This window comes from Lactuca saligna, chromosome 4, assembly GCF_052625555.1.
Source record: "Lactuca saligna cultivar CGN05327 chromosome 4, ASM5262555v1, whole genome shotgun sequence".
Lineage (NCBI taxonomy): Eukaryota > Viridiplantae > Streptophyta > Magnoliopsida > Asterales > Asteraceae > Lactuca > Lactuca saligna.
In genome coordinates this window covers 337,551,588-337,563,240 of record NC_136420.1, presented here as the reverse complement: position 1 = coordinate 337,563,240, position 11,653 = coordinate 337,551,588, and the positions used below count along the sequence as shown (strand labels likewise).

Sequence of the window (11,653 nt, the reverse complement as noted above, 5' to 3'; positions counted from 1 at the left end):
TACATAATCCACATAACCATATAATCTGTATCAATCACATAAGCCATATCAATCACGTAATCCATATCAATTACGATAATTAAATATACCATATTAGCTATAAAAGCTACACAACCCACATAAGCCATGCATACAACATATAGGGATGTCGTGGGCTCCCCCAGGGTCTTACTCTAGGATGTCATTATCTCCCCACATGGTCTTACTCCTGTAACACCTAAAAACCTAGTACGTCTTGAAACCCTCAAGATCTTACTTATGATCATAATTGGTCCCTCGAGTACGTTGGGCATACCTATGAGTACGCTTAGCGTACTCTACATGATTAATTGCGGAATAGCCTCACGTACGTTGGTCGTATGCGATGGTACGCCGGGCGTCCGCGTTAGAGAGTTAAAACCTTAATTGTCGGTCATGAGACCTATTTAAGCAACCTTAAGTCCCTTTGACTTATCCCTAGAGAGCCTCCACTGCCTTAGAACACCCATATACTCCAGAGATCTTGTGTGAGACCATTTTGAGATTAGAGAAGTGCTTTGTGACTCTTTTAATGTCCATTCCAAGAAGAAGAGGTGGTTTTACAAGCTTTGAACGAGTTGGTGCTTCAAGATCCTGCATCTTAGTCATCTTGCAAAGTTTCTGGAGGTATAAAGCTTACACCTTTCCATCTTAATCTCTAGATCTAGCTAGGGTTTCTTGCTTGGTCCCTTTTTGGATGATTTTGTACCTCCTTTGTGAGTTAAGCAACTCCAGGAGAAGGGATAGGCAGATCTGAGGTCCTTTGGTCCTTTAGTACCATAAAAATGGAAGCTTGATGAGAGATTTGGCCTCATGCATGGGTTAAAGACCTTGGAAAGGTCTTAATGGAGAAGTTGGGGGTGTTTGAGTGATGCAAAGGCATAAAGTTGCCAACTTTATGCCTTAGGGACATCTTTAAAGACTTAGATCTGGCTTTTGGACGTAAAGGACTCGAGTATTAAGCACTTAATGGGGAAAGTGCTTAAACTGAAGGTACGTTGGGTGTAACTCAGTATACGCGGGGCGTAGTCCCATGTCCCAGTATGCGTCACGTACCAAGATGATACGCCGAGTGTACGCAATGTAGATGGGCGGAACCTGTTTTGGCCCCTAAGCTATTTAGGCCTCATTTGATTATTGGGCCTGGTATAATCTGGGAATTATGAGCCCTATAGTTGTTGCAGGCCATGGAATTAGTGTTGGTCCTTATTGGGCCAAGAAGCCCCCTCTTCTGACGTGGATAATGAATGTACTCGACGAGTCGGAGAGTTGACTCGCCGAGTCAGCACTGTTGGCAGAAACTCTAATTCTCTCCGGCCTAAGCCTATTTAAAGGCACTTATAGCCTCCTTGACACCCCCATCAGTGTCATTCCTTGGGAAGAAGATCAATGGTGTTGCAAGGATCAAGAAGAGAGCTTGTGGATCTACTTCATCTCCATTTTCAGCTTTAGATCTAGGTATGAAGTCCCTACCTTTCTTGATTTATTGAATAGATCCCTTGAGTATGAGAAGTTAGGGATCATATCACTTTTGGTGGGGTTTTGGTTACATCAAACCCCCTCTTATGAGTTATGCCATAGATTTGGACCTTGTAAGGTCCAGAGAGTCCGATAGTAGGAAGCCATGGTTGAGCAACCTTAGAGCTTTGAAGCTATGAAGCTTTAATGGAGTCATAATGGTATATAGAGCAAAATACACTATGCATGTGTATTAAGATCAGACCTTTATGTGAATTTTGAGTATAAGGAGGTTAGATATACGAGTAAGAGTTATAGATCCGACCTCAGGTGGCTGGATGGGAAATCCGATGGAGCCGACTCGCCGAGTCCATGGGAAGACTCGACGAGTCGTAGCTGGTTTGTCTAAGTAGCCTTGTCCCAGTGTTGACTCACCGAGTTGGGAGTCAACTCGGTGAGCTGTGTGAGTTCTAGGAAGAATTCAGAAGGTGCGAGGGGACTCAACGAGTCGCAAGGGTGCACTCGATGAGTTGGGTCAAATATGGACTGTTGACTCGAGTTTGACTTCTTTTGACTTTGGGATTTTGGTCAAAATAAGTAATAGAGACCTTGGAGCGGTAAAATGGTCTTTTACCCACTTCAAAGAGTTAGAAAGAAAAATAATCGCCTTCGGTTATATGAGTCGTGAAAAGAGTATTAGTTAGAGATATTCATCCTTTGTGTTAGGAGGAGGAGGCTAGTTTAAGATCCGAGCGCGAGGTTATTTACTCACCTGCTAGCCGAGATGAGTCTTCTCACTATACTTTACCTAAAGTGGTAATTATGTGTGACCAGAGGGTCTTATGTGCTTTCTTGAGTTATGCATTTTGTCTGTGTGATCTTGTGCTATGTGCTACATAGATCGGACCGGAGTGTCCACAAATTATGAGGCCGGAAGGCTTCCAACCAGATCAGACCGGAGGGTCCAACGAGCTATGATCGGACCAGAGGGTCCAACGAGCTATGAGACTGGAGGGTTCCACTGAGACACATTGACCGGAAGGTCTTACAGAGGTATAACCTCGAGTGGCTAATTACTTGTTTGTGGTATTTTGGGGAACTCACTAAGCTTCGTGCTTACTGTGTTATGTGTTATGTGTTTCAGGTTTTCTCTGGATCGCAGGACGGTGCCGGCTTGATTGTACACACCCGAGGAAGAATTATGTTTCGAGGATCCTGGATCATTAACTGATTAAACTCGAAGTTATGTTATGTAACTAAAGAAATGATGTTTTTCTGAAATGTGTTATGAATGTTATATGATTAAAAATGAAAATTGTGTTTTGAAAATTCACGTTGTTACTGTAACGCCCCGTTCCTGGTACGTATTTATTTTGATTAAATGCTCTTTTAGGAAGAGCTACTCGGCGAGTTGTAGCCCTAACTCGCCGAGTAGATGTCGAGTTGGGTACAGGTTCTAAGTGATCTACTCGGCAAGTCCACGCATGGACTCGGTGAGTAGGCCAATCAGGAGGGGACCTAATTCTTAGGGTTTGCAACCTATTTAAATGTCCTTATAGCCCCCATTTTGGCCTCCATCACCCTCAGAGCATTCCTTATCAAACCCTAGTCGTTTCTTAGTGTGTGTGTGTGTTTATTGCTTGTGAAGGCATCTTTGGAGTAAGAAGGAGAAGGAGAAAGTTGGAGAGTTCAAGAAGATGAAGTAGATCTAGAATGCACACTCTATTGGCCATCTTTTCTGGTATTAAATTCTATACCTTTCTTATTGATCATATAGATCTATGTTGTTCCTAAATTGTGGTTCCTAATCCCCAAAAACCCCAAATTCCCTTGTGATTAGGCCTTGTGGTCAGGTTATACCTCAGATCTGGACACTCATGGCATGCTAGAAGTATAAAGTTTTGGTTGTGGTTGTGATTAAAGTCCCCATTGAGCCTAGAACCTCATTAAGAGCTTATTTTGGTCATATGAAGCCTTTAAAGCCATGCATGCACGTAAAGTTAGCAACTTTACGTGAAAAACATGCCCTAGAAGTCTAGATCCATGATTTGTAGCAGTTGCATGGCTCAGATCGGACCTGTATGGAAAAAGGTTGAATGAACTCGGCGAGTACACAGGATGACTCGGCGAGTTATATGAATTTAGCCATCGACTCGACGAGTTGGAAGAACACCTCTGCGAGTCCGATGAAGTTTGCCTTAGAACTCGACGAGTTGTATGAGCAACTCGGCGAGTCGGATGAGTTTTCCCGAGCAAAGTGGTGTTTGAGTAGGGAGGCTTCATTCCTTCGTAGTTACACGTAAAGTGAGCAACTTTACGTGTTAAGATGGTTCCAAGATTTCAGATCTACGAGTTAGGAACCATAGAGCGGATTCGAATGTAGTTGTATGGAATCTGCTCGTCAGAACTCGACGAGTAGTTCCTCAGACTCAGCGAGTAGTTCTCAGACTCAGCGAGTCCGGTCAACTGGAGGTTGACTTTAACCAGGGGTAAAATAGTCATTTTACCCTCAGTACAGTTACCAGTAATTGATTGAGTGTATTTATGAGATTTGTAGCCGGGGAGCTACCGGAGCAGCAACAGTCGGTTTCCAGAGCAGTTCATTTAGCAGCCAGTGTACGAGGTGAGTTTCCTTCCAGTAGGAACGGGTCAAAGGCCACAATGCCGGCCCGTTTAGCTAGCAGTAGTTTCCGGAGTTCGGTCCGATGCAGTAGTCAGTATGTTTGTTGCCTTCGTGGCTCAGGCAGGATTTATGTGTTATGTGTTCCGGGCAACGGCCCGATGTAGTATGCAGTTTATGTGTTCATGATAGTTGATATGTTTATGTTATGCTATGCTCAGTTAGTTTCCAGACTTCGTTCCGATGCAGTTAGTTCCGGACTTCGGTCCGATGCAGGGGACAAGGTCCCCGTCAGTTCCGGACTTTGGTTCGATGCAGTTAGTTCCAGACTTCGGTCCGATGCAGGGGACAAGGTCCCAGTCAGTTCCGGACTTCGGTCTGATGTAGTGGGCAAGGCCCAATATGTGTTTATATGTTGTTGTATGGTATGTGGTAACTTGGGGGAGCTCACTAAGCTTTGTGCTTACAGTTTCAGTTTTGGTTTCAGGTACTTCCGCAAGTAAAGGGAAGAGCTCGGGTTGATGGCATCGCACACACCACAACTTCAATTTATCCTGAGAATTGTTTTAGCTGTCATAGATATGATTTGATACAGTCTTGATACAATTTTCTCGTAATACTTTGCTATGGTTTTGAGATATTGGCGTACGAGTTTATTTTATGATGTTGACATGATGTTTTTAGTAATTATTAAACAAAAAATTTTGTGGTTGTGTTTTGGGTTGTTTCAGTTGCATTCGAACACTTATATGGTAATCCTAACTTTTTATAATTGTTTTTCTTCTCCTCTTTGTTTTTCTTCCCAAATTGCCTCTCATTACAAATTTAACTCATTTTAAATTGAATTATGTTTTTGTGTTTTTTTAATTGTGTTGGCAACCATGACATCGCCAAATCAATTTCCCAAAATGATAAGGACATACACCCGAATGTTTTTTCCCCGTTTTCTATAAAAATTTACTATCATTACACTTTAGAATAATGTCCCAAGTAGAAGGTCATTGTTTTTTTCTCAGTTCAATGTTTTTAATTTTTTTTTTCGGATATTGATTTTGTGCATTGAAATGGCATCCAAATCTACATGAATTTGAAATTTTCATTTTATTTTTTTATAATTGAACATTTATTTTCAGCCGTTGATTGGAATGACTGAAGCTTATGTTGGGTTGAGCACAAAAGCAGCTCAACATCATCAGGTTTATAATTTCTTCTTCGCTTTCTGTTTATGATCCATTGACACACACATACAATTATGCGTTAATGTACATATAATCAGATAGGTTAATATGTATTTGTATATGATCAATTGCAAAGTGAAAGTTAAACATGTTAAAAGTTCTACTTGGATTCTAATTACACATATACACATTCCCAAAGTTTATTTGTAAATGTGTATCATTCCATTGGATTTATTGAGGTTTTGTATAATTGGGCTTTTCTCTGCAGATGATGATGGTCGGATAACAGTAAGAGGCAAGGTTTTTTAGATTTTAAAGACTTCATCACTGTTATGCAGGTTTGTATGTTGTTTATGAATGCACATTATTTTCACCAACAATTTTACTAGAATCTAATTATTTTCTTTTTTCCACATGCAGTATATGATATAAGTGAAATTGTAATAATTCCAATTGCTATTTTGGATTTTGTAGACTTCTGAAAAAAAAGATATCAACTCTTCCATAAATGAATATCATGTAAAAGTTACTTCTATAAAACCTATTTTGTATTTTTTTCTCTCAGTGAGAAAGTATTTGTTGTAAATGTTCTAGGTAATTAATATAAGTGTTCTTGGACAAAACATAAAACTAAAAAAAATAGTAGATTGTCATTTCTTGCATTTAGCTTTGGATTTTGTGCATCTAACATTGTAAACATTAATAAAAAATAAAAAATAAAAAAAATAAATAAAAAAAAATTGACCCGTACAATGCATGTCTTCTTCGCTAGTTAGTTATTAAAAAAGGATTTTGGACAAAAAATTTACGTGTTTTATAATGACATGAACATTTTCACGATTATACAAATTATTTTGACGGTTTTTTGTTACCAGGGTTAAAATTGTGAATTCTTCAATTTAAGCGTACTAAAACTGCAACAAAATTAAAGTTTCATAACCGTGTCACGCTTCCCTCACGTGAATCTACATCAGATGCTGGATCTGAAAAGTTATGAACACCGTTGATTCTGATGACGGCGTAATTCAACGGCTTAGATCTATCCTGCACTCTCACTCTATAAACTCACAAAGAAAAAAATAAAAGAGACGGTCAGTCTCTCTCTCTCTCTCTCTCTCTCTCTCTCTCTAAAGAGTTCCAGTTCAACTTTGCTTGCATTTATGCCGTACGATCATATAGTCGTCGCTCGAATCAATCAGGAAGTTTCTGCGGCACTGTCGTTCTCCGGTTACTGATTTCCTAGGGTTTCAGCCACTGCATTCTTTCCACTTCACAAGCTTCAATTCGCAGGATATTCCGACCTAGGGTTATGTTATCGTTTCTGGTATCATTGGTGTTGATTAAAGGGCTATGAGTTCGAATCACCCGGTATAATCTATCGTGCGTATTGAAGCATGCTTCCTGCGTAAAAGATCATTGTTTTCACTTTGCGAACGATAGAAGATTTTTGCGTTAAGATCAGGGTTTCCTCTTTCTCTGCCCCTCTTTCGATCGTCGCACGCTGTTATTTAAACTCGAGATGGCAAAATAGGTGAATTCGATATTTTAATTCAGAGTAGTTGTAATTCTACAAGAGAGTCGATCAATTGCATAATTTGAGTTTGCGCGAGACTTTATATTTCACGAACCGACGTATGCATGTGTAATACCCTAATCTAACCGGAAATGATTATCTAAATAGATACTGTCTTCCTTCTACGGGAAGCGAGCCGCAGGGTATAGTCATGGATCTTCAGGACTAATTTGATGGTTTGTCGTGAAATTCCAGGGAACTTTCTAAGAAAAATCTGTGCTAAGCAGTAGGTTGTAATATACAGCATTGTGGATCGGGTGTAAACTGTTAGGAGAGTCATGGCGAAGAAGGATAGGTTTCCTGATGCTTATTCAGGTGGATTTCCTCACAATGAAGAATCTGAAGGGTCTGGTTGTTCTGGACGTGATCATATGGAGACATCTGGCTATGAGAACTCAAGTGGCCATAGAAAGAAATGGATTAAGTTGAGCTCTGCATTGCATGATGGTTTTGGTGTGCCTATACAAAGCGTCCCCTTGTCAACACTTCCATCTTCTGACAAACAGAAGTGGTTACTTCGGTTGCGATCTGAACTTGATCAAGTGAGGACATTTCAGAAGAGAGTGGATGTGGACAGGGCTCATGTAACAATGTCATCTTCCAGCAATATCATAAGCTCCAACAAAGCTCAAGGAAACCTAACAAACTTGAGGAAATCAATTGATCCACAAGCTCAGAAGGCACGAGGCACAAATCCAAGTGTTTCAAGGTTACAATCTGTAAATGAACCAGCTTTACCAGAGACTTTCAGTCTGATTTTGAGGAAACAGTGTGAGAACTTGTTAAAAAAGTTAATGGCGCATCAGCATGGTTGGGTGTTCAATAAACCTGTTGATGTTGTTGCCCTGAAAATTCCAGATTACTTCAACGTTATCAAGAAACCCATGGATTTAGGGACCATAAAAGTTAAACTCAGCTCAGGTAACTATTCAAGTCCGCTTCAGTTTGCTGCTGATGTCAGGCTCACCTTCTCAAACGCCATGACATATAACCCTCCAGGCAATGATGTGCATATAATGGCAGATATTCTTAGTAAGTTGTTTGAACTAAGATGGAAGCCTATTGAGAAGAAACTACCTGCAAATGGTTCTCAACAACAGCAACAACAACAACCAGTTCATGAAGTGATTGATTTAGTTAAGCCAATGCCTCCTTCAAAGAAGAGAAAAGTTACCTCAATACAAGAAAAGCTGTTGCCTGAGCCAGTTAAGTTGGTGATGACAAATGAAGAAAAACATAATCTAAGTAGGGAGTTGGAAACTTATCTGGGTGATCTACCAGATAATGTCATCGACTTTTTGAAGAAACATGGTTCAAATGGTAGTGAAGCTGCAGAAGATGAGATTGAGATTGATATTGATGTTCTTAATGATGCGGCTCTGTTTGAATTACGCAAGATGTTGGATGACCATGCCCGAGAGAAACAAACCCATGCAAAAGCAGAACCTTGTGTCATTGAGGTATTTTTTTTTTCTCTCCTTCATTTATATAATATATAATAACCCATGAGAAGATATCCCAAAAATGATAATATTATTTATATCTTGTTACAAGTGCAGCTTTTAAATGAATCAGGGCTTAGTAACTCAACTATGCAGTTATACAAAGGTATAGTAGATGTCTCCTTACTATATTTGAGAAAGTGTGAGTTAACAGCAGGTTTTCATGCTTGCGTTTTAACGTGTTACAGGGAATGATGTTGCGGATGAGGATGTAGATGCTGGTGGGAATGAGGCTCCTGTTTCAAGCTATCCTCCTGTTGAATTAGATAACAGAAACAACAACAAACAGACTACTTCAGGAGGCGTCTCTAGTGGTAATTAGGTTATTTATTTCTTTTTACTATGTTGTGTAAAAAATTCATTAGCATTTAATTTAAGAGTGGTTGGTTGGGTGTGAATTGTACCTTTGATGAGACTTGAGTGTTTGTTGACTGCAGATTCTGATTCTAGCAGTGCTTCTGAAAAGGAGGTAAAAGATGTTAAAGCTTCTACTTCGTTTACCGGGGCAAAGGTATATCTTAAGTTTCTAAATTGCAAGATAGCAGACCAACATTACAAGCCCTAGTTTTTTTATTAATATTTTATTTATATATATGCAGCAGCAGCAGCAGGATGAGGAGAGGAATGGTGGTGGAACAGATTCGGATGAGAAGACAGACAGGAAGCATTCAGCAGGAAATAGTGAGTCCTTTTATGAAATGAAGAATATAATAGTAGTATTATAATAGATGATAAAAAAGAGTTTTGGTGGTGATTTATAATTTATTTAGAGTGGGTCTCAGATGGTGAAGAAAATTCACAGCAGAGCCAGAAGCCAAACAAAATGAATGATAGTAGCCAGAAGGAGAAGGACGATGATGGTAAGAAGCAGTGGTAATGAAAAATGAAAAATGAAAAATGAAAATTGTTGACCGTTGATTTGTTTAGGTGAAGTGGATGAAAACGAGAGACAGGTGTCACCTGATAAGCTGTACAGGGCTGCACTTTTGAAAAACCGTTTTGCAGACACAATTCTAAAAGCTCGAGAAAAAACACTCCACCAGGACGAAAAAGCAGACCCCCAGCAACTTGAAAACCAAAAAAGGAAAGGTTGGTTAGCCCAAATAATATATATATATATATATATATATATATATATATATATATATATATATATATATATATATATTTATAATTTTTAAAAACTTTATAAATCCACCATATCACATCTGGGAATGGGTGATTGGGTGTGTAGAAAAAGCGCGACTGCAAGCAGAAGCCAAGGCAGCAGAAGATGCTCGAAGGCGAGTGGAGGCGGAAGCTGCTGCCGAAGCAAAACGGAAAAGAGACCTCGAGAGGGAAGCCGCCCGACAAGCATTACTCAAGGTATTCCGTGTTTTTCTATTTCCAAACAAGTAGCAAGTAACCTTGTTTGTTTTCTGACATCATTTTATTAAATATACTTTTGGCAGATTGAAAAGACGGTTGAGATCGATGAGGCTTCTCGGTTTCTGAAAGACTTGGAAATGCTAAGGGCTGCTGAGCCAGACCAGATGCTACCGAGTTGCTTAGATGAGATAAGCCCTGGCCCTGAGTCACAGGATGGGTCAGGGTCAGGGTCAGGGTCGGGTTCGGGTTCTGGATTAGGGAGTTTTAAATTTGGAGGCACCAATGCTTTGGAACAACTAGGCTTATATATGAAAAGGGATGAAGATGAACATGAAGAAGAGGAAGAGGAAGAACCACTTGCTTTTGTGGGTGTCGGGGTAGTAAATAATGACGTCGAAGAGGGTGAAATCAACTGACTGCTGTTGCTGCTGCTTGCTGATAAATTATGCCATCATCATGACATGATACATGATACATGATACATGATACATGATTGTTGGCAAGTTCTGATGAATCAAGGAGCTAGCCAGGAGTAGCAAGTGTTGGCAATCACATCACATGCATATGCATGGCTCCAACAAAGCATCATGTAATGTAATCCTTTGTTTTGTCTTACAAGACTCTTGGTTTCGACTTTATTAACTTTCTATATATAACATTAATTAATTTATACCACTTATTCAAATTCAAATTTCCTAAACTATGCTTTATCTTTTAATCATACAAACTTATGGTTGCCTTAGCAACAATGTTTTATCCTTCTCTTACCTTCTTCTTTTGCATTTCGCAAAATCTGACCATCAAAAAGGTTTCTCATCGTGATTTTTTTTTTCAAAAGGAAACCAAACATACACTTGAACGTTTTACAGCAACTGGTTATTTGATTTTGATTATCTTTATCGTGTTTGATCATTTTTCAATAGCATCCAAAAAAGGTACTCTAAATGCTTCCAACTAGTTCAATGTTTTGTCATTTTGTGTAAAAAAATAACATAGGCATGTGATAAAACGAATGGGTAAGATAACAGTCGTACCTCCGTTATGGATAGAACGACTGTGACACAAAGACAACCTTTGGAATGTATGAAAACATTATCCTTAAAATACATAAAACAATGATTGTAAAAGTCCAAGTGTGCACAAAAACATGAACACGAGAAAATTATATTACGAACATATCGGTAAGAGAACCTATAATGAGGCAAACATGGGTAAAGTAAAACAAATACATGAATAAAATCATAATACAACCATACGAGCAAGGAGCATGCATCGACACTAAACATCATAAAGAAACAATACATCTACATTTTCCTATCTAATGTCATGTCCTTTAAAACCAGGTGCTTCTCCATGTCTAGCCATACAATATCCACTCGCTTTCTTCTAGAACGTCATTTCCTTCCCTTTTCATCAATCATCATTGAATCTACTCTCCTTACCAATACTTATGGTAGCCTCCTTTTGACATGTTTACATCACCTCAATCGCCTTCTTCAGTTTGTCGATGATCCACACCACTCCCAACAAATTTCTAACATACCCACTCACTATTATGTCCAACAAGGTTCAACAAAATGTCCATCCTAAGATCCTCATTTCCTCTATTTCTATCTTCCTCTCATTCTCTCTTTTATTTATTTATTTATTAATTTATTGGCTAACATTATGATCCATACAAAAGGGCAAGCCTAATAGCAACCCTGTAAAATTTCCTCTTTAGTTTCAACGAGATCTTTCTATCACACAAGACTCCTGAGGGTGCCCTCTATTTTAACCAACTCGTCCTTATGTAATGGTTGACATACACCTCCAACCTTATGGATCATAGACCCCCAATACTTGAAGCTCTTTGTCGAGGGTAGAGCTTTCTACCCTATATTAATCTCTAATCCTTCAATAGTTGTCTCCCCGCTAAAATTATACCAAAGATACT

The 11,653-nt window shown here is 39.2% G+C and overlaps 1 protein-coding gene across 4 annotated transcripts; it reads left to right on the top strand.

The window, feature by feature from the left end:
* Positions 1-6,363: 6,363 nt before the first annotated feature.
* Positions 6,364-10,417, top strand: LOC145044233 (transcription factor GTE9-like). 4 transcript variants are annotated; one of them, XM_078993101.1, is made up of 9 exons: positions 6,364-8,307; positions 8,407-8,455; positions 8,538-8,663; positions 8,787-8,860; positions 8,952-9,030; positions 9,132-9,209; positions 9,277-9,438; positions 9,584-9,714; positions 9,801-10,417. In XM_078993101.1, exons 1-9 carry the CDS (start codon positions 7,126-7,128, stop codon positions 10,131-10,133), a joined length of 2,214 nt encoding a protein of 737 aa, XP_078849227.1. In that variant the 5' UTR covers positions 6,364-7,125; the 3' UTR covers positions 10,134-10,417. The 4 variants fall into 4 exon arrangements, with proteins under 4 accessions (XP_078849227.1, XP_078849225.1, XP_078849226.1 ...); XM_078993099.1 differs by having other exon boundaries at positions 9,120-9,209; XM_078993100.1 differs by having other exon boundaries at positions 8,949-9,030.
* The last annotated feature ends 1,236 nt before the right edge of the window (positions 10,418-11,653 follow it).

Excerpts from the sequence above, each read along its gene's own strand:
- LOC145044233 (XM_078993098.1), top strand. The coding sequence starts at position 7,126 with ATGGCGAAGAAGGATAGGTTTCCTGATGCTTATTCAGGTGGATTTCCT. Across the intron at positions 8,456-8,537 it reads AACTATGCAGTTATACAAAG|GGAATGATGTTGCGGATGAG; the intron begins GTATAGTAGATG and ends AACGTGTTACAG. Across the intron at positions 9,439-9,583 it reads TGAAAACCAAAAAAGGAAAG|AAAAAGCGCGACTGCAAGCA; the intron begins GTTGGTTAGCCC and ends TTGGGTGTGTAG.